This window comes from Pelmatolapia mariae, linkage group LG23, assembly GCF_036321145.2.
Source record: "Pelmatolapia mariae isolate MD_Pm_ZW linkage group LG23, Pm_UMD_F_2, whole genome shotgun sequence".
Classification (NCBI taxonomy): domain Eukaryota; kingdom Metazoa; phylum Chordata; class Actinopteri; order Cichliformes; family Cichlidae; genus Pelmatolapia; species Pelmatolapia mariae.
In genome coordinates, this window is record NC_086246.1 from 48,410,265 (window position 1) to 48,434,177 (window position 23,913).

A 23,913-nucleotide genomic window follows, 5' to 3' on the forward strand; every position below is an offset into this window, starting at 1 on the left:
TGAAAAATTTTCTGTTCTCATTTTATAAAAATGTTTATTTCCTACTGGGAATGGCATTCTCCACGAGGATCCAAGCATATCTTTTCTGGATCTGAAACTTCTCTTTACTAAAATCCACTTTTTTTTCCTTTTTATCTAGAGGTTAAACATGGATAAGTTTCCTGGGACTGCGAATGAGTTTGCTTTTGTGGTTGTATCCACAGTATCTGAAGTGTGTGTGAGCCTCTACCTGTGCTCACATCTGTGGCTTTTTGTGTTTGGGCTCTCCTCTGGAATGTAAAAAATGCCCGCTTTGAGGTTAGATCCCTTTGAAATGAAAATGCCACACAGCGTAGTAATACCACTCAAAGTAACTGTGTGTGTTTTTGCTTGTGTGCATGCGCCCTTTGGGTTGTGCAGTCGAGATCAGAGTTCAGATTCTGCTCGTGGCTAAAAACAAAAATCCCTCCTGTGCACAGGATGTGGGCCACATGCATTTCAGCGGTCATCTAAGTCCAGCACCAAGTTCTTTTTTTTTACATTTCTTTTCTTTTCTAACTCAAGTGTCCTGATTTTACCTCATCTGCGGGTTTTTTGTTTTTCTTAACTCGCTTTTTTCTTTGTCATCAGTCTGTTTCAGGGTGGCCCAGGCTCTTCGATCGAAGTTGCTTCCATGCAGCACAGTGGCAGACACCTGTTGGGTTTCTCACCAGAGGCGGAAATTGAACGCCTTATGGGTCCTGACGCTCTTGGCAGCAGGCCGTCTGAGATGGGCGACAGGTAATGAGCTAAACCCCCTAACTGCCTTCACAACAGCATGTTTATCCAGTATGTAAGTAGACCAGGATGCACCTGTGCCTGTGCTCAGTCTGAACTGGTGAAGCTCATTAAGGCCCATGTAAACACAAGTGGCAGCTGATCACCTACCTTGTCCAAACAGCCGTTTGAATGCCTCCAGCGTCCTTGCTAGTAGTCTAGTAGTTGCGCTTTGAATTGCAAGGTGAGAAATTGGGGTCAGTTCTTGTTTGACAGAAAACTGCATATTGTTAATAGTTTATTTTTCTATGTGCTTATGTATATATTCTTTGTTTTTTTTTCTAAATGCACTCCAGGTCCTGCAGTTACATTTGTAAATTGCATGAATAACATTTCTGTTTGGTACCATACCTGACTCCACATGTCATGAAAATTATGTTTTGCAAGGTGGTCAAACATCTAACGTCTCCAAGGTATTGCCAACCTGCGTTGTGTGTTAGATCTCTGCCTAGGCTTTGTCACATGTTAATGCAGACTGTTCTTGTGTAGTATCAAGTTTCTCAGCAGCATTAAACATAGCGCAGGCAGGAAGGAACACATTAGCCTTTGCAAAAGGGGTGACAGCACCAAACCCAGCAGTAAGAAGAATGATTGGGGAGATATGCAATCTAATCTTAGGGTCCCACTGAACAGGAAGTCGCTCGTGTGCTTGAAGGTTAAAATGGGACATGTTGTCTCATGGAACCATTTCCAGGACATTAAGAGATGGGAAAATGAGGCATAGTCAACAAATTGCCTCACATCGGTGAGGCCCAGGGGAGGGATTACGTCGCTGACTTACATTTTTCTTAACAAGTCCCGCACAGGTGGGCACTTTCTTTGAGTAGTCTACATCGGCACCTCGAGCAATATAATCATTCACTCTCTGTAACTGTCTAACCAGAGTCAGGGAGTAAAATCTGCAGAGTAAAGTCAGGAGGTGCTGTGTGGTGCTAATCATTTGAACTTACATGTGGTAACATTTGATTGTTTTCATCTGTCTGTGTTCAGAGTCAGACTATATGTGACCATTTGGGTGGCAATGCTCAACCCTGTAGCATGTTTATGATAATTGTGCGCAGGATTTACAGCAGCATGCGTCGCTGCACTCGCCCCTTTGATGCAAGCATACGTCTTCATGCATGCATTCAGCGATTGGATCACTGCCACCTCTGCACATGTTGAGCAAAAAGAACTAAAAAATTTTTTTTATTAGTTTCTAGTGTAATTATCACCACATTAAAGCCATGATGAATTCCAATTTGGTGCCACTTTGTTCTGTTACTTATTCCACTATGGGTACTTTGCCTGCAGTGAACTGCATGCAGCGTATTAGTTCTTGCTCTTTATTCACAATATTTTTAGCAGGTTGATGTAGATTTTTGAGTATCTTAGTGGCTGTGCAAAGTTTTGGCTTTTTCGTTATTTCACATCTCTGTGCTTTTTATTCCGTTTTAGATCTGAAGATAAAGCCCTGATGGTGGTAAAGGATCCCATCTTTCTCAGACCATCTCCGCCCTGCCAGCCTTCTGTCAACAGGACCAAGTGCATTGAGTAAGTAACTTTATTTCATATACAGCTTACTGTCCATATGTTTCCCCTCATGCTAAAACGCAAAGACGCACTGTGTTATTTTGGCAGGTTGGCCCATGAGTTGAGGGGTTGGGTCCACCGTCACGAAGTTCAGCAGACCAAATCGAGACGAGAGAATAACAGCAACCACAAACCCACCAGGACGATTCTGGTAAGTCACAGCAGCGTGTTTTGCAAAACAGTAAAACACACGTAATGGTCCGTGCACAAATTTACGTGATATTTGCTGCTGGCAATACATATTGCAAACTCATTTGGATTTCAAGCCATTCCACTTTAAAAGTTTCTTGGCGACCCAAAGCCTGTCTTTCACCACTGTTTCACCTCCAGTCACACCTACCCCTTTTTCTGCCTCTCGTTTCTCTTTATTGGGCTGAATTTAATCCGGCAGCCCTGAGAAAGTAAACATAACACTTAGAGGGGAGCTATGGGATTAGTGCCCCCTGCTCCTTTTTTCCATATTTTTCCTTTTTTTTCAAAATCTGTCACAGCAGGTCCAGTCTACTAAAGCCGACCATCTGCCCACTTCATATATACACACATTGTTCTTATCTGTATTAACAGAAAAGGTGGAGGTGTTTATTGCCTGTCTGTATTCAGCTGTTTTACCCTTTCGGCCTTCGGAGTTGAACAGTAAATCTGCTCACTCTGATGTAACATGTGCCTGTGGATCACCACCTGAGTCTTTATTTCTTCATGACAGCTGTAAAATTTCTGAACGAGATGTAATTTATCAGGAGAAAACTTGACACGTGTGTGTGTGTGTGTGTGTGTGTGTGTGTGGATCTCTAGGAGTTTTGAAAGGATAGTCTGCTTTTATGTAAGCAATACTGTTTATTTTTACTGTTCTCTTTCATGGGCATTGATGTGGTTGCACAGATTATAGCTAATTGTCTGGTTTTTCCCTGACAGAAAACAGGAAATAAGGAGGATGAAGGTAGCCAGATTGTGACGGTTCAATACACAGAAACTACTGCGGAAAAGTAAGTAAAGGCCGGCTACAGAAAATTTCAGGTGTTTGTGTTTTGTTTAAATGAAGGTTGATTAGTTGATGCACCTGTAGACATAATAACCTGCCATGTTTTGGTGTTTTAGTAGAATTTGACCAAAGCGTTGCTTTAAATAGAAACTGGAGCATTTTTGGCATTTGTCCCTTTTTTTAATGTTTTACAGTTTTATAATATTCGATTTATGATGCAGTGATTTTTAAAGGATGACCCTTGCACACCGCTTTAGAAGTTTGGCGATGAACGAGAAACTTTTCTGCTGCACAGTTTAGATCACACAGATGGTGTCAATAGCTTTTTGGCGCTTTTAAATCTGGCTACAAAATATCTGAGTTCATAGGAAAATGAAAGAAAATCACTTTCAGAAGTTAACCTCTGTAAGGCCAGATGAAAAAAAAAATAACACCAAAAATTGGAGGAAGTACTCAAAAGTAATTTGGCAGGTATGTCGTTTTGTACCCATGCTGCAGTGAGATAGCGAAGTAGCAGTTTTTAGGCTTTACTTTGTGCTCCAGCAGCAAATTACTGGGAAAGTCTGTTATACTGAGGCACAGACCACTGTGATGTTTTAGTAGTTGCTGTTTGAGTTGATGGTGTTTTGGTGGTGTTTGAACAAGCAGAAATCAAATAGGACTAACGCTGTGATATAAATCATATAGTTGAAATTTTCATGGAAAGTGGCCAGATATGTTACACATTATCCTACATTTACTATCTGCAGTTAATTACAAGTATGCATGCTTGTATGTTTGTAGGTTTTATTGCTACCATATTTCTCTGACGAGTGTTTTCATCTTTATCTGCGTTTCTTCCACAGGAATCCTGGCAGTGAGCTGCAGGTGTACTACGCCCCTCGTCACACGTACACCGACTTCTTTGATGAGCTGAACCGCCGCGGCGACACCTTCTATGTCGTGTCTTTCCGTAGGGTAAGTTTGGACTTGTTTCTAGCTGAGGTGAATGGGGGAATTAGGCACACATACAGCTGGAAGTTTTTACACATCAACACTAAACCGATTTCATTCCGTTTGAATCTGGTCAGATTGTGATTTGTGATTAAACCAAAATTAAGCAAGGGATTCAAATTTAGTGCAATGTCTCTTTTCTTCAGCAGAGAGGTTTCTTTTGAACCAAAGTCCAGTTTCCCCAATTTGCAATATTTGTTTATACTCAAATATTGCTGTCAGTTACCTTGATCTTTATTAATTTTTGCGCATTTGAGACTAAATGTGGCTTGTAGTCTTATCTTGATGTGTGGGAGGTGATATTCATATCTGCCTTTCATCCCTTCATTCTAACCAGGAAAAAAGGGAAATTAGTTTGGTTCACGGTAAACTTTTTCCTTTGAGTTTTGCAGGAGTTTTATTCTTTGCCATCTCACTGAACAACAAAAATGCGCAGCAGCTTCCAAAGTTATAGCACTAAGATATTATTAAATTGGCTATCAAAAACTCGTTTGAAGCTGGAAAACACCTTTTTGTTCTCTCTTTTCATTTTTTTCTTTTTTCTGTGGTCGGTGCTAATTAAGCTGGACCGAGTTTAACTGGAAAGGCTAAGAATGTTCCTACTCTAGACTGCTGGATAATCTCGGTGAAGGTAAGCTCAGGGTTAGTCAGGGTGGTGAGAATTTTGACATATGTAGCCAAAGCTCGAGACACAAAGGTTCGGCTTTAGGTTGGCATAGTGACGACAAGGACAAAGGGAACAATGGTGTACCCGAGGTGAAGGTCTTTGCAGGTCAAGTAGCCAGCCTTTAGTTTGTAGCAGCTTTGTGATGCAGGGGGAGGAGGGTGGTCTGGTTTCTCCAAGTGAAAAGTAAAATACAACTTCATGTCAGAAACCATTAACACCACAGGTAATAATCTCTCTCTCTCTTTTTTTTTTACTTTCATTCACAAAAGTTTGTTGTTATTATTATTATCATTATCATTATTATTGTTCAGGAGCTGAAAAGAAAAAAATAAAAATAATGAAGTGCTTCAGCGGATTTGTTAGATTTAGGAATTTGTTTCTTAGATTTTGAACTCTTTAAAGGTGAATTGCACTTTATTCAAGTGTTTCTCTTACACTTGCATTTTCCACATTTTAGCCCATTCCTCTTTTTTGTGTGTGTTTTCTGATCTTATCTTGATTTTATTCAACTGGAAATAGCATTAAAAATACTTTTTTTAATGAATATGACAAAAACATATAAAGAAGGACAAAATGATGAATAGACACTTCATGTAAAGTGTTTTAGTTACAGGCCAGTCATTCAGTGTGACCTTTTTTTAATTCTCACAGACCTTGTTAGCTTTTCTCTCTCAGTTTATTTGCCTGTATTTGGTTTCCTGGGTTTCGGGGTGTGTGTCTGACAAAGCAGGAATGCTTTTGCTTTTTTTTGTTCCAGTTGGTATGATGTTATTACAAGACTGCCAAAGTTCTGGATTAAATTGTTTATATTTTAAAGCCAGTCACAAAATTTTTTGACTTTTGTCCCTTGAGACAAAAATATTTTTTCATTATGGTCTGTTCTTGCACCTTCCAGCAGTTGAAGTCACTCTGTACAGTATGTTGCAAAACGGTCACGTTTCGGTCAAGGCAGCTTAAGGCCGTGCAGATGTGTTACCACCTGTGTCTTAATTTAGGTAGTAAATGAGGTAAGACGATGGAAAACACAACTCTCAGCGAGCTAAAGAAAGAATCGTCCTGGCGTGTCTTACTCTGCCGTCATTGTGTGGCCCTGTGTCACTTCTGATGCCGTTTTGGCGCCTGTGGCTTTATGTAAGTGTGCATTGGGGCAACGTGATGGAAACACTGCCAGCTTTCAGCCATTGCTATGGCAGCATCAGCTGTCATGTGGACAAGCCCCTGATGAGGAGCAGTAATGTGGCTGGTGTTTTCTGTTTTTCCTTCCACTCTCCAATCACAGACACGCCGTCATTTTTAACACATAATTTCACCTTTAGTGGCTCACAGCTTACATTTAGTTCCCATGAGCATAGATCACAACATACACTTAACCGAAACAAAATTCTTTATGAATTTTTGCACCATTTTGATAAAACGTTACAGAAACTACGAAGCACACTCTCGTTTTCACTGTTATGAAAAAGAAACTCTCATTGCCCTATCCTGTTTATTTTCTGTAATCCATCTCCTGGACCCATATTCCTGTCTACTGTCACCTTAGCAACCTTAATTTTTCATGTCACTCATGCAGAGTTTTGCAAGCCCAGCATGATGACGGTAACCTGTTTACATTTGGTCTCTGGGTGGCTGGTAAGCCACCAGAACCTCACAGTTACCTGCTGAGGTTCACTGTTATTAACGTTACATCGGTCACATAATATTGTCTTTAACAGGCGTCGATGTAGCTGTTTAGGTTTTCTCAGCGTCTAAAGGTTCACAAATATTTTCTTGCCTCACAAACTGGGAAAAGAATAAGAACCATCTTTTCATTCCTGTTTCATTCTTAGACTCTGTTATGTCTTAATCTCCTCATTTTCTTTGTTTTTGTTATTATTATTATTAATATTAATTAATTAATTAATTAATTAATTTGCTTTGCTAGTTTTACTCATCTGTTAAAATGTGCACTGGATATAGATTAGTTTTAGACAGCAGTGGTTCTAATAGCTTTAAAAGTTTCAGGTTCGAGTCATTTTGTGGTATGAACAAACGGCTTCATGCTCTGATAAATAATACAAAGTAACTTGTAACGTCTTCCAGCTTCTTCCACCTATTATCTTGCCCGTGATGACAGAAGCCTCGTTAAGCTGCTGAAGCTGATCGTGTGTATTCTTTAAGAAAAGGCTCTAAACTCATTGTGAGAGGCCTTGCCTCTTTATCATCAAACACATACAAGCCAAATGTTTTGTTTGCTTTGAGTTTGTTGCGTTCTCCAGTTTCCAACCTTCTCTTCTTTGTTCTCAGGATCATCTCCTACTTCCTGCCACCAGCCACAATAAAGGAAGTCCACCCAAGATGTCTGTCGTGTTGCCAGCCATGAACATAAATGGTAAGAAGTGCAGCACAGACACAACAGTTTGGAAGTGCAGCGCGATGTAACAGATAAAAGGCAGCCCAGGTTCACATTCTCAATCACGTTTGCCCACAAGAATGCATTACTTGTGACCTAAGACATTTACAGAAAACTCTGGGGATAAAAATAGGCCTGATTCAGTTTTTCTTTTTAACAAGGGTTAGAAATTCTGTTAGAACAAGAGTTTTGTGTTTCACTTCTGTGGTTGTGTTTTTAAGGTTTTAGTTTAGAAGCAAATTAAACAACAGGCAGCAGTTAAGCAAAGAAATAAGTGAAGAACATTTGTTTCTTGCCTGAAGTGCATCATTGACTATTAAACCTGTACACTGGTCAATTCGTTCATTGTTACTGAGTCACATAATAACTTGTTATTTAATAATCAAATAACTTAAAGCAAATTTCATGTCCGCTTCAGATGGTAGAGCAGAGACACAGCTCATCTAACTCAATTTACTCTTAAACAACGCTCTTGCGGTCCACAGCTGTGGACAAAGTGGGTGGCAATCAGAGCGCGCTTGTTGCATTCTGGGGGCTGCTTTCCACCAATCCGTTTGGGTTGTAGTCGCTCATTTTTTTCACCACCTGCCTTCAAAAACAAACACTGGATCAGCAGAAAGCGTAGACTTGCACTTGTGCGTATATTCTCAAATTATTGACAGTTGGTGTATGCGTGTTTTTGATATCCATGACCTCATCGAGACTTTCCTTCACGGCTGTCAGATCTGCAGGATTATCAGTGCATTCTATCAAAGTCGGGTCATTAGATGCTTCAGTAACAGGTGGCCTGATTTTCAAAAAGCACGTGTAGAAGTGAGCTGAAAGAGAACACGCTCAAGAGGGGCTGTGTTTATGTCTGATGTAAGCAAATAGGAAGACACCACACTGTTGTTAACAGTTGAACTGTCATTTTTATTTGAGAATCTTTTTGTTTTCCTGTTAACTTCATACTTGGGAGTGGAGAAGCATCCAATTTGGTTAATGTTTCAGCTAACCCTGGGAGGAGTGAGTCGGTGAAATGTGAGCTGCTCACTCAGCAGGAGAGACGAGGCAATTTAGGTTTTTTTTTCTGTGAGATGGGTGTTAGGTGAAGATAGATGAAGGTAAACATTGTTCTTGGTTGGTCTTGTCAGGGAGGAATGTTAAGGTCCAGGCCAGTCAAATGAAACCATTGAAATAAGCAGTAAATAGTGAAATCCAAGATGTGCTTGTCAGCTAATTGTTGAAATGGCCAAACAAAGGTGGCATTTATAAAGAAACGTCAGGTCTGGAAAGATTCTCGATTGCATGATCTGTCATGGACGCTTGAATTGAGTTACAAATTCAAAACACCGGGTTAATGCCTGTCTGTTCGTGTCTTTGCGTGTAATAAGTTGGCTCGATGATGTGGTAGTTCCTAGGGAGAGGGCTAACACCCGTTTTATGTTCAGAAATGACACAACTGCTCCTGCCTTGTGACTGAAAAGTGAGGACTAATGCAAAACCAAGACAGGGAAGGCTGACAAAGCAAAGGATGCAGTAATTCTCCTGAAGCACAATCCCCACACGGTCCTCTTTCCTTTTAGATATGGCGCCCCATGTGCTGCACAGATAGCAGCCTTCAAGTAGCATTTTAGATTTATGCTGTCCTTGTTTGGACCTTTGAAGTGATTAAGTGCAAATGTATGTATATTTAGTTGGGTGAGACCCTTAGAGAAGGAGAAACACTGTCCTCTTACTGGAGAGTAATTGCGCTGTACTGGAAGATAATTCTTTCCAGCTCCCTGTTGCTGCTCTGCTTTAAGAATGCCTTCCTTCTCTAGTCACTAAATAGTTTTCATCTGGAGGAGATGGATAGGCTTGGCTAATCTGGAGTGATCATTTAGTCTGTCTTGGTCAATAACTGAACATTAAAGATGGAGTTTTTGATCTAACGTCCACACTTCATAGGATTCTGTAGAGTTACTTAACCTAGACACATTTTTAGAGAAAATCAAATATATCAGCCACAGCAGTGGCTCCTTATAAGGGCTGTGGGGTGTGTTTATTCAGTAATCCTCTGAGTTTGAAAGTAGCTCAATCAATTGAAAGCGACGTGTTTGAAAGAGGGGAATTTTTCAGGGTTGACATCACTTACAGGTGGATGGACGTATGAGACGCACTGCAGTCTATTTTTACTTCTGTGAGATTATACATGTGCACTGTAGCCAACAGGCTGCCTTTCACTGGGAGTTCAATGTACAGCTCTATACTGCTGATTGACTTGAGGGTCAGATTTTCCTACTTCCCTAATCTAAACATTAGTGCTCAGAAATGGAGTTCACTCTCACCAAAACAAATTTTAACTCAAGCCACTCCAGAAAAATAAGACTCCAGTGACTATAGTGATTATGTGCCTTTAGAAATGAGTTGTTTGGTCCATCATTGAGCGCTGCGGTTCAGATGAATCTTAACCACTTGTTGGTTGAATTCAGTAAGGCTTCAGTCATAGAGACCAGTCAGTGATCCCCCTGGAAACCTCTGGTTGCTAGGGAAAAATGTGGATTCCCCAACTTGAAAACTCGAAATATTCTGAAATGGAGAACATTTCCCTTCAAAATAAAGGTTTTGCTGTCCCACAGCAGCCAACACATTTTGAAAGGTGCAGCTTTTTTACTTTGAAGGCAGACAGACTCTGTATCCAGAACGGTTGGCAGAAATGACATTTTCTATGGAAATGACCGCAGCAACCTGCTAGCGGGTTAAAAAGGAGGATTTCGCTGCAGCACCATATACCTCTTAGTGACTGATTTCCCGCTAAAGACTACCAGCAACCACTCACAAACCAGTGGCAGAATATAAACGTTTCCCTAGTGATCAACAATGGCCAAGGGCTCACAGACTGCAGGCCTCTGTGATCGGGGCTTTAGCAATTGATTTTCCAGCTACTGCTAGCAACTTCTCACCAGACAGTTGGGGAATACAATTTTTTCCCTCACAACTGGCAGTTACTAAGTCAAACCTAAGCGTATTATTCTTTATTTCTAATGGTGAGCATTACTTTTTTTGCTTCTAATTGGCTCTTACATTCTACTGTAGAATGATAGCTTGTAGTTTAGTAAGTTAAAGCCGAACATACCGGAAAAGTTCATTAAAACTGGACTGATGGTTTGTGTGAATGTGACCCTCCATTTATTTTCGTTGTCCTAAATCACATTATTTAGTTTGGGACCATACTTACTGATGAATAATGCTTCCTTTTGATGTAAACAAAATAAAAGGCCTTCCTTCATGAACATATCCTTAGAGTTTGTTCCAATCTGGCAGCCAACGTCCTCCTGAGATGCACTCTCAGGTTTCCTCAGATGCACCGCTGCCAGACATCAGGCCTTTATCAGCGTAGACCAGTTCGCTGTGACGCTGAAGGTTTCTGAAACAGATCCAGATGGTACCAGTATAAGGAGGAAATGAGACCACGCAGAGCAGGATGGCAGATCTGGCAGCCTCTTCAAAGACTTGCTATTTGAAAGCTGTGTGTTTGTGTGTTTCCTCTTTCACTGTTCAGGCCTCACAAGCTGTTAGTTAAAAAGAAGTTACACAGTTTGGCATTCTGGTGAAAGACTGATGTAAACAGAGTCGAGTATTACATGTAAGTCCTCAATTTGGATAATGATTTAGGCAGTAGCCCAGAAATGACAGGCTCATTGCTGTACACTTAAAAAGTAGGTGTATGAGTGCAGTCATTTCATTAAGGAATAACAAAGTGCGACTGAAATAGTGAGTATTTGTATTTACAGGAGCACTAATTGACAAATAGAACTAAAATGGTAAACACAGCATGTTAGTAGGCTGTTTTTAGCATTTAGCTCAAGTAACCGCTTGGCTGAACAAAAACAGTATTTATTCATCTAATGTCTGCTAACAGGAGCTGAACTCTGCAGGCAAGTGGTCACATAAGTCCAAGTGTAGCAGCAAAAGCCGCGTTCCTTGGCATGGGTGAATTTTATTGCTTTTGAACGTAAAAGGCGAAAAATGTGTAAACTCACTGTGATAAGTCCAGCCTCTGAGAGGCACGGGACCTTGAACTGATCCAGCCGCAATATACGTGATTCATTTTTCCAGTCTCCTTCAGACCTAAATTGAAATGGTCATAAAGCGACAAATCCAGATGCAGAGAATGACTTCCAGAGATGTCTGCTGAAACACTGAAGCTATTGGAAAAGCTCTGGTTTCAGTGCAGGTGCAAAATCGGAGGTTTATCAGCAGATGAAGTCATGCTCAGAATTACCAGTACTAGCTGTCTAATGATATGAACATCAGTGGAATCTTCCATCTTGAGAAGGAGCTATTTTATAGCCTCTGTACAATCAGATGAACTCCCACTGCCTCCAAATGTATGTCCTGATGAAAGATTAGGAAGCTGATGGCTTACACAGGTATCTGGAAAAATGACCAAAGCTTTTTTAAAAGATCTTTGCAGGCTGTTTGGATTGGGTGTGATCCATATGGGGAATTTTATCTCAACCCCCACACAAAAGAAGCCGCAAGTTATTTGAGTTGTTTGTTAGTGTGAATATATAAGCGATCCTTCAACAAGTTTTAATTTCCATTTCTTCCCAGAAGAAACACTTTAAAGGGTGTTTTCCCCCCCCAGGCTGAGTATAGATATCTTGCTGGATACCACAAACCATGAACCACTAGTATGAAGTCCAGTATCTTTTTCCAAGTTTAAATTTCCCAAAATAAAAGCAGATTGCTTGTTTGTAGGTCAAGCTTTCAGATGACTCTGTGAAACATACAGTATTTAACGTTGTCTGTGCACTGTACACCATCTGCTTTCCCCGGGCTTCTTCAAACACAATAGCCTGACTCATCAGCGGCAAAAGCTTTCTGACTTTTCAGCTTTGCCAAACTTTCTCTTCGTCTCTCAGCCCAGCAAGAAGCATCCTGACTCATCATCTGCAATCACTCTTTCTTTCTCCCACCCTCTCGCCAGACTTTTCTTCTTTCCTCCTTTTCCAGTTCGCATGTCCTGCTCTTGTTTAGAGATGTTTTGTTTATCTCCACGATGGAGAAATCCAGCGTGTGACTCACCTCTGGACTCCATCTGTGTAGCCCAGCCTCCACCCAAACTCCCTGCAGTTATCCCCCCTACCTAATGTCAACTGTCTCAAACAATACTCAGTACACTTCCACTCGCTCCACTCGAGCAAACACAAAAATGAAGGCACGCTAACTTTATTTGCAGATTTATTTCACAACCTTCTTCTCCCTTTCTTGCCTTACAGACAGCATTATAAGGGACAAAGACTTTGAGGTGATGATGCAGATTGACTGTGTAGTAACAGACACCAGGATCCTCCACATCAGATCTTCCAGCATCCCGCCTCTGCTCCGGGTGAACCGCTCTGACACGTTTTACCAGAACTCCCCAGCAGAGAACAAGGCTGCGCCTCCTGTCGGCGTGCTAATGGGGTCTGCGTAAGATCATCAGCAACTCCTGCGTTCTTTACACCTCCTCATTAAAACTCATAAACGGAAGCACAAGATAACACCTCAGTTCATAATTTTTCTCATTTTTATTTGTATGAATGTGCTCTGCAGAAAACTAGTCATTGGAGGTTACAGAGGAAGCTCAATTTGTCCTCACCGTTCAGCCCCTTTCTGGCTGATTTCTGGAGCTGGACTGTAATAGGGTCCAAGCAGCAGCAGACTAGCTCCTTGTGTGGCAACACTGACTTACCCGTGTAACCCCAGATGCTTTATGTAAGGGTAATTGTTTAGCGGCAGGGGGCAGAGCATTGAACCTTGAGTTACCCCATCATAACACAAATACTTTTACCCCTTACAGCTTACTTTCAGTCGGCTCTTTTTTTCTGCACAAGCTCCAAAGCTCTGTGTGTGTGTGTGTGTGTGTGTGTGTGTGTGTGTGTGTGTGTGTGTGTGTGTGTGTGTGTGTGTGTGTGTTTAAAAAACATTAAATACATTTTAAAAATGCATTTTTATTTAAAATGACCTGTTTGTATGTATCTGATTGCTACAAAATGGAGTGCTATAATAATTTCTTTCTGTCTCTGAATAAAGCAAATCTGATCAGTGATGTAGTCAGACATGGCAGATGAGTTATCTGCAGCAACAGAGGCACAAACTCAGGAAGTTAAGTGATCTTTGAACCCTATCTGGCTAATTGCTGTGTTATCTGCTGGTTTCTATTGCTGTTGATGAAGATTTTCACTAGTTAATTTTTTCGGGTTTTCGCTGTGTTTCTATATTCATGGACAGGTTTGGATACTGTACATATTTATTGGTGTTATTATGTAACAGCACACATCTGTGGTTTAATCCAATTCCCTCATTAAGTAGTCAAGTTTTTTTTTCTTTAGCTTTAGTTAATTTTTATTTTGGTGATTTTTTTTTTAAAATACTTTTTTTGTTATTCCTGTTGACTCCAAAAAAACATGTTTTATATATGAAATAATAAATGGCAGAGAGAAAATCTATTTATGCATAAAAACGAGGTTCTATTCAGTTCACTGTGTGGACATCTTGAAATTTTATCCCAGAGCATAAAAAAGCTTCATCGTATCTTACAGAAGCTCGTTTTTGCCACTGAATTAAAAAACATTCAACAACTTTCAGTTTTCTGTATCAAAATTTCAACTTACTAACTCGAACTTATGAGACGATAAATCCTAATTGATATAATGGCAAAAAATGCCTTTTTCAGTCGCATAAACACTTAATAGTTACACTAAAAGGTCTGATGTTTAATCACTGGTTTCAAAAAACAAGCTGTGAGTACTTCTCCGTCCACACAGCTCCTGCTTTTATTTACTGTGTTTGAGAACAGTAGCATTTTTGTGCAGAATTATGATGGTCTATGATCTGCTTTGCTAATTTGAGGGTAAAATTTGCACTATTAATGCAGAACATTGGATGCACTGTTCTGGCTTTTAATTTCTTATATTTGTTTTTTTGTCAAGCTATGAATAGAGACAGATCTTATATAATAAATCACATATAATAAATAGATAAAAATATGTGATCAGAATTAGTAACCCGTTTTGTATTCCTGTACATAGCGATAAAGCGAAGTCCTCTCTGTATCGCTGTGCATTTCTTTTTGTTGCAGGATTGTGCTGTGCTTCTTTTCTTTCTTTCTTTGCCAACAAAGGCCTTTTCTTTGTCAGTAAATTCCTTTCTGCTTACAGAAATACATTTGGGTCACCACAGTGTTTTCGCTGCATCCCTGCTGTATATGGGGGCGAAGGAAAAAGTACAATAAAAAAAACTTGTTTTATTTTTTTGTTTATGTATGTGCAGAAACCAAAATAAACACTGGATTTTCTGTAGCCGTGTGTTCGTATCTGTTGAGCTGTTAGGGGAAACCCTAAACAGAATACGTTTGATTTTTTTTCCTCAGGTAGAAAAGCCGTTCCAGGGTATTTTCTCCCACAATAACTTTACAACCAGTAACAGTGGTCTAAATTACAGGTTTGAACAGTCATTCATTTTATGTCTGTATTTATGTTCTTTTCTTTTTAGTCCTTTCCTGCCTGGTTTCCTTCTATCTTCACAGCATTTGAGTTTAATTAATACTTGCAAGCTATGATTAGAGCCAATTAGGTGTTATCCGTGTTTAGCCAGACAATGAAGACATTTTCTGTTAGCATCTCAAAACTTTATTGCAGTCTCCTCAAAGCAGTCTGATATGGAGGGAGTAAGCGCTTTCATGTGAGGAAGGATGTGTGGCATATAAAAGGATACAAAACTGTGTATGAATTCTGTTTCTTTGAACAGAGCTGTCGATCAGAAACATTTCGACATTATTCAGCTACTCTTTTAAAGCATTCCAATGTTCATTCACCGGCCACTTTGTTAGGTACACCTGTTCAACTGCTTATTAATGCAGCCGATCAAACTGCAGCAACTGAGTGCATTTAGGCATGGGGAAACGACCCTATCCATCTGGTGAAACTGAACATTACAATGGGGAAAGGTGATTTAGGAGACTTTGCAGAACCTGGCGCGGTTGTTGTTGCCAGGTTGGCTGGTCTGTATATTTTTTGCTGAACTACTGGGGTTTTCCCACGTAGGCATATGTAGGCTTTATAGAGAATGCTCCAAAAAAAGAGGAAATATCCTGTTTGCAGCAGTTCTAAATGCCTTGGCGATACCAGAGATCAGAGAACTGTGTGAGCTGTTGGACGGCATCAGTAACTCAAACAAACACTCATTAAAACCGAGCTATGCAGAAGAGCATGTCTGATTGCACGTGTTGTACTTTGAAGCAGATGGACTATGACAACAGAAGACCATGCTGGGTGCTATCAGCAAGGATCAAGAAATTGAGGCTACAGTCTCCACAGACTAATCGACATTCCACTATAGAAGATTGAAAAGAACATTTCTTAGTCTGAGCCTCCATTTCTGCTGGAACTTTCAGATGATTGGGTCAAAATGTGGTGTAAACAACATGAAAGAGCCATGCAGGCTGGTGGGAGTTTCTTGGCACACTCTCCTTTTAGTACCAAAAGGCTCTCTTCCACAGCTCTCTTCCAGTTTTGTGCCCCTGAGTATTATTACTCACCATATCCATCTCTTTATGACGACAGTGTACCCATCCTTTGGTGGCTGCTTCCTGTCACAAAGTTCAGATGAACTCAAAGTAGTTTCTTAAACATGACAATGAGTTCACTGTTACTTCACTGTTCACTCGTTAACTTGAAATGGCATCAACAGCCACCAGATCGCAATCCAATAGAGTACCTTTGAGATGTGGTTGAATGGGAGATTGCCATCATGCAGGTACAGCTAATAAATGTGCAGCAACTATGTGTTGCTACCCTGTCAATATGGACCAAAATCTGAGGAATGTTTCCAGCATCTTCTTGAGTCTGTGCCATGAGGAATTAAGGCAGCAGTGTATACCTAATAAAGTGGCTGATGAGAGTATAGAGCGCAACTTGATGTGTCGACTGAGGAATAAGTCTTATTAATTTATTTTAAGTAGAAATACAAAAAAAAATCTTAATAAGAACAATTTTGAACACAATATATTGAATTTTGTACATTTGGCCCCTCCGTTCTCTCCATACATAAAGCCATGTGGACTGATCTACAATCCATAAACCATAGTATTAACAATTACACTTAAAACAGATCCTTACTGAGCATCAACATAGGCAAACTTTATGTTGTATGTGACTTGATGTCCATTGTCCCATGCGTACAAAACACCCTCCTTTGGATTGTAGTCAATCTGTGTGGTGTAGGTGTAGTTGTTGATGAAGGGCATTCTGGGAATCATTTGAGTGTTTGTGTGTGTGTCGAAGGCATATTCCAGGTTGGCGTCTCTTTGGTTATAGCTGTCAACAGCATACAGGACGCCACACACAACGAAGCAGTTCCCGAAGTGGTTTCGCTTGAGCCCCGTTCTCCAAGTGGTCTCCCTTTGCATGCTGAGGTCTGAGGGGTCCAGTCGACTTAGGACAACCACTTCCTGTAAGAAGCCCTCATCATCCAGTGCCGGGTAGATGATCCACAGGCCGCTCTCGTCCACGGCAAAGTCGATGTCCGAGTGGCTACGCCAATCCCACGGCGACGATGAGTCTTCATACAGGGCATCGTGCAGCATGGTCCAGGCAGACACGTAACGCTGTCGCAGGTCAAACTTGATGATGTCACGGGAGAAGGCGCGATTGTAATAGAAGGCCCCGCCATAGACCACATGGCCTGTGCCAATCCAGTTGTAAGGAAGCTTGTAGGAGTTACTGAAACGGCCTTGAAAAGATACGTAGACGATGAGATTTATTACATCTTATCAAAAAATGTCAAATTAAAGCTAGTTCTAACTCCAAAAAGCACAGATTCTTACCTTGCTTGAAAACTTCCAGGTTGCGGAATTCCAGAAGGTTGTTTCCATAATAGAAGTTTGTCACATAAATTTTGCCATTATCAGATTTTGGATCCTTCATCCATGCTCCCTCATTTCTGCCATAGGTGTTGTGAGTGACTGGCTCGGAGATTGTTGCCAAAGTGTCCTTGCACTCCTCTGTAAAGAAGACAGAGAGCTCTGAGGGAAGTTTTAAAGGCACTTTAACATCATCCAGACCTACGTCAAAGGGTCTGAAAACAATTAAAGGCTTTTGTTTTAACCAGCTTGAATCACGGAAAGGGGAGGGGTGACACAGAGAAGAGAGCCCTGTCTTGTAAAGTTCGGTCATTCACAAACAAATATCAGTTTCTGTTTCTCTAAATGAATATGTGAGGTAAGTCCGTACTTTTGAAGTGACATATGCTGACAATAATTTCTGGCTATACACTGGCTCTGGCTGCAGGTGGACACAGATGGCACAAAGTTCTTTATTATTTACCGGGTTTCTTTGGCCTGGATTCCTCATGCCTCTGCATCGGTTCGTCTAGTTCCATGTGTCCTTCCTCTTCCCAGCTGATTTTGTATCTCTGTTTGACCTGAGCAGCCTGTTTGGTAGTGGTAGTGGTGGTAGTGGTGGTAGTTGTGGTGGTGGTGGTTGAAGACGAGGTAGTTAATGCTGCAGGAAGCAAAGCTGTTGGTGTCTGTGGCAAATCTGAGCCTGAAAAGTCGGTGGATGGTGTTTCTTCTGGTTGTTTTGTAGTAGCAGCCTGTGTGGAGGTAGCAGTTGTGGCAGCTGTTGTGGGATGTACTGGTGCTGTGGTCGGGTCGGCGTGGGTTGTGAGGGTCATAGTAGACTCCAGGCTGGTAGTTAAAGGCTTTGTTGTTGGATTTAGTTCAACAGAGCCTGGATTAGCTGAAGTACTGCCAGCTATGGTTTGCAATTGGTCTTTTAGCTCCAGACCAGAGGGTTCCTTCACACTGGTGGGTGTATTTGTTGTTGTGAATGCTTGTGCATTTTCCTCCGTCGTTGTATTTTCAGAGGCTTGGACTGAGGTTTTGTTCTTTTTCTGCTGACTAATACTTAAAGAAATGTTTGCTGCTTCAGTCAGTGAAGGGACTATTCTGTTGGTGATTCCAGCAGTGACTGTTTGAGTGGTCTGAGGCACGATGTTTGTGGTCCTTTGTTTGTTTTCTGCAATAGGTGGTCCAAGGCTGATGCTTCTCACCGTGGATGTGTCACTCTGTGCAACTGAAGACACATCCACTGATGTGGTTCCCATGGCACTGATAAAGCTTTGATGAGTTTTTAAGATGGGCTCAGTTTCTTTTGTGTTTTTTGATTGGCTGGTCTTCTTAGGTGCGTGCAAAGGACCTGTTGTTTTTGGTCGAAACAATCTCAGTCCTTCTCTGGTCCAGGGCCGAGCAGATCTGGGTTGAAGCAGATTCTCTTCGATAAAGAGGTTATCTGGGCCGTCACCGCTCAAACCATGATACTCAAAAACTAAAAGAAAGGGAGGAAAAAGATTTGAGCACCACAAGAAAATGTTAGAAGCACAGTTGAAATACAATCAGAGTTCTGCTGTTTATTAGCTGAGAGCCAGCAAAGCTTCTGTGACCATCTCTCACTGCTACGACACATCCTGAACTGTACAAATGAATATAATTATACATCCAAAATAAACACTTTTCTATAGTCTTCGTTGCTTTAATGCCACTTAAGGTAACAGACAGACTGCACTCACAGTTCTCTCCAGGCTCCCCATCATCTGCCACCATCGGATCAGGCTCAGATTTATAAAAAGTCATTCCTCTGATAATCATTCCAGATGATCCAGCCTTTGACACCTGAGAAGCCTCCTTATTAGCGCTATTTTTGAGGGTCACCTGAGGTCTGACCTCAATGATCTGACCAGAGCCGTCTGTGTGTAAGAAGGGTTGATTTTCCGCAATGAGCTTCCCGTCAAACTTTTCCTGTTAGACAACAAGGCACACACAACTTCTGAGGAAATAATTCACTCTGTATTAAGACGAGATCAATTACGACCCATTGGCTATAAACTGTACAAACAGCTGTCAAGAATTTGGATTGGTGTAACAAAGATATTTGTGAAATCTTGAATCATAACATGTTATTCAAAAAGTATGTTATTTTTTTTTATTTTTCACTACCATCAAAAGAGAATTTGGAGTTGTGTAAATAATGAGTCAGCGTGTGGCAAAGAAACTGTGTTCAGATCTAGTGAGAAGAATAGCATGGACGAGCTGAAACTCCAACAAGTTGCAATGATCCCAAATTATCCCAAAGTGCAGAGGAAAGTTTTAATCAAAAACCTAATCTAAAACATTTGCCTTGTTTTACTGTCACTTTAATAATCTTGTTGGATGTTTCCTGTAAATTTTCTAGTGAATCAACTGTGTTTAAAGTCCAAGACCATGCAATCCTCCTGGATGGGCTCTCAAGTTTATACTCAAGCTGTCAGGGACCAGGGCCCAGCGGTATGCTCTGTGGTCTGAGGTCTGCTATTGTCCTGCCAATCCTTTCAATTACATCAATAACTTTCTTTTACACATTTCTGGGCCTTAATCATGGAGACAATGATTTTTATGAAGGACTTTGTGGAAAGAACACGTAATTGTTCCTTTTGCTTTGGAGGAATGTTAGCAGGCTAAACAGAAACATCTGACTGTGATCACTTCTTTGATACGTGTTTCCTTCAGTCAAAGCTTTGCATTCAATATGAAATATCAGTGGTGCAAATTAAAAGTGACTCCTGATAATGTTATCTCAGTATATTACCCATGATGGCATGATATACTGCAATTCTGCAGTACTTGATGCAATACTTACTGAACAATGTAGGTATTCTCATTTTTAGTAACAAACATTTACAGTTGAAAAGAATTTTATTGTAGCTGCATTTAAATAGTTAACAAGCAAAGAGTTATTTCACTAAATACAGGCAGATAATTACCTGTAGAACCCGGTAATTGTTTAGTTACTACTATGTTATTACAGCGTCTCCATAGATTAAGCCTGTGATATCAGTATTGTCACACTTACCTCTGGGTCTTGATTTGCTGCTGCCCTGCTGACCTCACCAACTGTCTTCCCATCCTTATGCTGATGGGGAAGAGGAGTAGGTGGGCTTTCAGTCACACTTCCTTGAACAGAAGTACTTTCCCAAAACTTCACCTCATCCACAGACAGAGACACCAACTGCATGCAAATATGGTGAAAGGTAAACAGACTGGTTCTTATAGAGCGCTTTACTCTCGAGTATTCAAAACACTTTATACACTTTGCCTCATTCACTTTTCTCTATTTTCTAACATTTACACATTCCCCCCCATGGATGCATCAGAGAGAAACTTTGGTTTAGTATCTTGCCCAAAGATATTGGCATGCACACTGAAGCAGCTGGGGATTGAACCCCAGCCTTCGAAGTTGCAGATGAAGATATGCCTTCTGAGCTACAACCATCCCTACCTTGAGTATGCTAATCCTAGCAGAGGAAGAAAAACTTAGTGGGTCAAAGACCTCAGGTCATCAGTAGGACTTTCAATTCAGAGACTGCAACTGGAAGCCATGACAATAAACAATCATGAAACCAACACAGCTCAACAGAATTCAGTCATCATTCATTTGAGTATTTTTACTGCTGTGATGTGTCCAAATCTTCGTCCTTATTTATGAAAAGGACAAGTGCTAAAACAGTTTAAGTGCTCCCTTTCAAGAAATCAGCGTGATCAGCATCTTTGCTCACTATTTATGGATTTACCACACATCTCTACAAGTGACCTATTCATTTGCTATAAACGGAAATAATTGCTATGAATATAACATTAGATATGCCTGAGTATAAGCCATCAGGTGAGTAAGCTGTTTGGGGCTGTATTTCTGGAGGTAGAGCAGGTCATCTAATTAAAAGGTTGGTGGTTTGATCCCTGGCTGCTCCAGTCTGCATGTCAAAGTATTCTTGAGCAAGATACTGTACCCCAAGTTTCTCTTCGATGGGTTCATTAAAGTGTGAATATTAGACAGAAAAAAGCGCTTGTGTGAATGAAGCACATCGTATAAAATGCTCAAGTGGAGTAAAAAGTGTTAGTTAGGTATGAATGTACTTTATGTAGGCATAATTTGTTGTCTAATTTAATCACAAAAACTACAAACTTTCTTGGTTTGTGAAATGAATAGGGAATAGTTAGTTACAGTATTTTGCTTTCCCTTTGATAATATTCGCATTTTGCACCAATTGTTACCAAGCAAAGACAGAGTTTGCTATGGTGCTAAAGACAGGCAAATAATTATCTGTGGAACTCAGTAGTTATGTAGTTACTATGTTATTACAGTGTCTCATTAGGTTAAGGCTGTGATATATCCATGTTAAGATGTTACACTTACCTCTGGGTCTTGATATGCTGCTGCTCTGCTAACCTCTCCAACTATCTTTCCATCCTGAGGCTGATGGGGAAGCGGAGTCGGGCTTTCAGTTAAACCTGTTTGACTAGTAGGACCTTCCCTGGGCTTCACCTCATCCAAAGATGGATTCAGAGACACCGCCTAAATGCAAACATGGATACATCAAGCTACTAACATAAGTGTTATATTTTTGTTAACAATCAGCAATCATAACACTAGCAGAGGAAGAAAAAATATTTTGTTAATATATTAATATGAATTAAATCAGGAAACCAGTCAAAGTTTTAAAGCAGCAAACAATGACACATAAAAAAACATCTTGTATCCAGTTGTAGACCACATTTCAACTCTGTGCTTCAACTTTGGTAGGTGCAGGCTCCTATCTTTATTTTTTTGGCTAACAGACTGACAGCACACTCTGACAGGTGTTTTCAGTTATGAGAGTTATACTCTCGTCTGCATAAGCATGCAACCCTCAGGTTCATTTTGCTGCACCTGTTCGAGGGGAAAAACTTGATGGTTTATGTTGCTATTGGCTCATTCCAATAGCAACTCATTCCAGTTTATGAAGTTTAGTGAGTTCAGCAAACTCCCAACTGCTTCACTCGAAGTCGATATGAGAAGAGCATAAACATTCAGGTAATGTATTAAATGTGCTGCTTTTAGGTAATTTGGAACTTCTATATGTTCGTGCTGTAATTACAGTTTTGTTCTTGTGTAAGTTTATAGACTAAAGCCCAACAAACACGTACTGTATAAAAATGTCTGGTAATTTACTGACTAAGAAAAAGGATCCAAAGATCCAAAGAAAAGCTCTGGCAGATAAAGTTCCACATGTAACAGAAATTCTGAGCACTGCTTCCCGGTCAAGCTTCTTGTAAATCTGAAAACAGCACCTAAGGGAGTCTTTAACAGGACCTCCAGAAGCCACCACTACAAGCACACCTGTTAGTGAGAGTTTGCATGTGTTTCCTGTTGCGCTACCTTTTCGATGTGATCCACGCGATCAATGAGCTTGTTGGTAACGGAGTGCAGCTTCAGTAGATCCATGCCATAGAAGGATCCCTCCAGCAGCTCAAGTATGGTGGACAGCTAAAAAAAAACAACAACAAAAAATGATGAAGTGAATTCCGTCAAATTTAAAGAATTCAAAACACAGAATGCATGAAGTGGGTACATCCCCAGTCCATTCAAACTCAGAGTCTGGTTGCGGTAAAATATTGATTATCCTTTTCGGAAATTGATAAATATCAGACATCCATGCCACCAGGGGTCCAGGTCCACCTACAAATCAACAGTCAGATGTCTCTGGAGCATGAACACCTGTCGATACCGGAGGCTCTGGCTTGATAAATGGTCAGGAGGAAACTTCACCTTGACATTTTCGTTCCCAGCTTCCCTAAGCTTTTTTAGCCTGTACTCTCCCTCGCATGGGTTGACCGCTGATGGTGGGGCGATGCAGGCGCACTTGCACTCCGGTCCAGAAGTGATGGTCTCCACGGTGTAGAAGTCCTGCGCGGAGGCGCTCCCTTCTTCTATCCGTCGACAGGCGCTCCTGCTCAGGGGTCTGACAACACATTTACACCGACAGTCAGAGCCTTCCGAGAGGGCTTTCACTTTGTCATAATCACCCAGCAGCTATAAAGAGAAGAGGACGGATGTATTTTCCACCAGCAATCGGGAACTTTTCAATTTTTGCGCACAAAGTGTAAAATGCAGGATATAAGGAAACACATTAAATGAGCTATTTATCCTACCTTGGAGAGAATGTTCTGTCGGCCTTCTATCTCCTCTTGCAGTCTGTCATTTTGCTCTGCACTGCTCTCGAGTTGGGACCTGGGATTTTCAGCCAGGGGCTTTGGCGCTCCAGATCCCCATGGAAAAAACGCGCAGCTTATCAGGATGACAAAGCCTAACTTATACATTATGTGAGGCTCGCAGTGCGCAGATAAAAGAAATAACAAATAGCCTGTCACCAATAAATTCAGGTGCACGAAAAAGTCATAGCCTACCTCTGATTTTAGAAATCAGAGAGTGCGTGAAAAAATGACATCAAATATCCGGATTAGGCTTCATGGGTCATCTTTTTCAGAGTCACACTGAACGCAGACTGATGAGACTGAAGAAAGAGTGCACCCTGTGGGAGAGCAGCCGGCATCTGGTGCTGGAGCAACGCTGACAGGAGGCGGACCTGATCAAACTGGCGAGGAGGAGTTGAACTGCTTCAAAAGACTTCAGAGACATGATGTGCAGCTTGTTAGTG

At 40.9% G+C, this 23,913-nt stretch overlaps 2 protein-coding genes across 3 annotated transcripts in view; one reads left to right on the forward strand and one right to left on the reverse strand.

The window, feature by feature from the left end:
• Positions 1 to 14,691, forward strand: part of atf6 (activating transcription factor 6) — a 28,752-nt gene extending 14,061 nt beyond the window's left edge. Inside the window, exons 10-16 of the mRNA XM_063467251.1 lie at positions 610 to 759; positions 2,233 to 2,328; positions 2,416 to 2,518; positions 3,280 to 3,350; positions 4,192 to 4,303; positions 7,290 to 7,374; positions 12,642 to 14,691. Of these exons, the coding sequence (XP_063323321.1) occupies positions 610 to 759; positions 2,233 to 2,328; positions 2,416 to 2,518; positions 3,280 to 3,350; positions 4,192 to 4,303; positions 7,290 to 7,374; positions 12,642 to 12,838 (814 nt within the window). The 3' untranslated portion in view covers positions 12,839 to 14,691. The remainder of the gene's footprint in view (positions 1 to 609; positions 760 to 2,232; positions 2,329 to 2,415; positions 2,519 to 3,279; positions 3,351 to 4,191; positions 4,304 to 7,289; positions 7,375 to 12,641) is intronic.
• A 327-nt stretch (positions 14,692 to 15,018) lies between these two features.
• On the reverse strand, positions 15,019 to 23,848 carry olfml2ba (olfactomedin-like 2Ba). 2 transcript variants are annotated; one of them, XM_063467009.1, is made up of 9 exons: positions 23,408 to 23,848; positions 23,025 to 23,288; positions 22,635 to 22,742; positions 21,633 to 21,791; positions 20,292 to 20,351; positions 18,973 to 19,201; positions 17,730 to 18,731; positions 17,231 to 17,407; positions 15,019 to 17,136 (listed from the first exon to the last, which is right to left on the reverse strand). In XM_063467009.1, exons 1-9 carry the CDS (start codon positions 23,573 to 23,575, stop codon positions 16,520 to 16,522), a joined length of 2,784 nt encoding a protein of 927 aa, XP_063323079.1. In that variant the 5' UTR covers positions 23,576 to 23,848; the 3' UTR covers positions 15,019 to 16,519. The 2 variants fall into 2 exon arrangements, with proteins under 2 accessions (XP_063323079.1, XP_063323078.1); XM_063467008.1 differs by having other exon boundaries at positions 20,292 to 20,447; positions 23,408 to 23,847.
• Between the last annotated feature and the right edge of the window lie 65 nt (positions 23,849 to 23,913).

Excerpts from the sequence above, each read along its gene's own strand:
- olfml2ba (XM_063467008.1), bottom strand. The coding sequence starts at position 23,575 with ATGTATAAGTTAGGCTTTGTCATCCTGATAAGCTGCGCGTTTTTTCCA. Across the intron at positions 23,289-23,407 it reads GACAGAACATTCTCTCCAAG|CTGCTGGGTGATTATGACAA; the intron begins GTAGGATAAATA and ends TTCTCTTTATAG. Across the intron at positions 18,732-18,972 it reads TGGGGAGCCTGGAGAGAACT|TTTTTGAGTATCATGGTTTG; the intron begins GTGAGTGCAGTC and ends CCTTTCTTTTAG.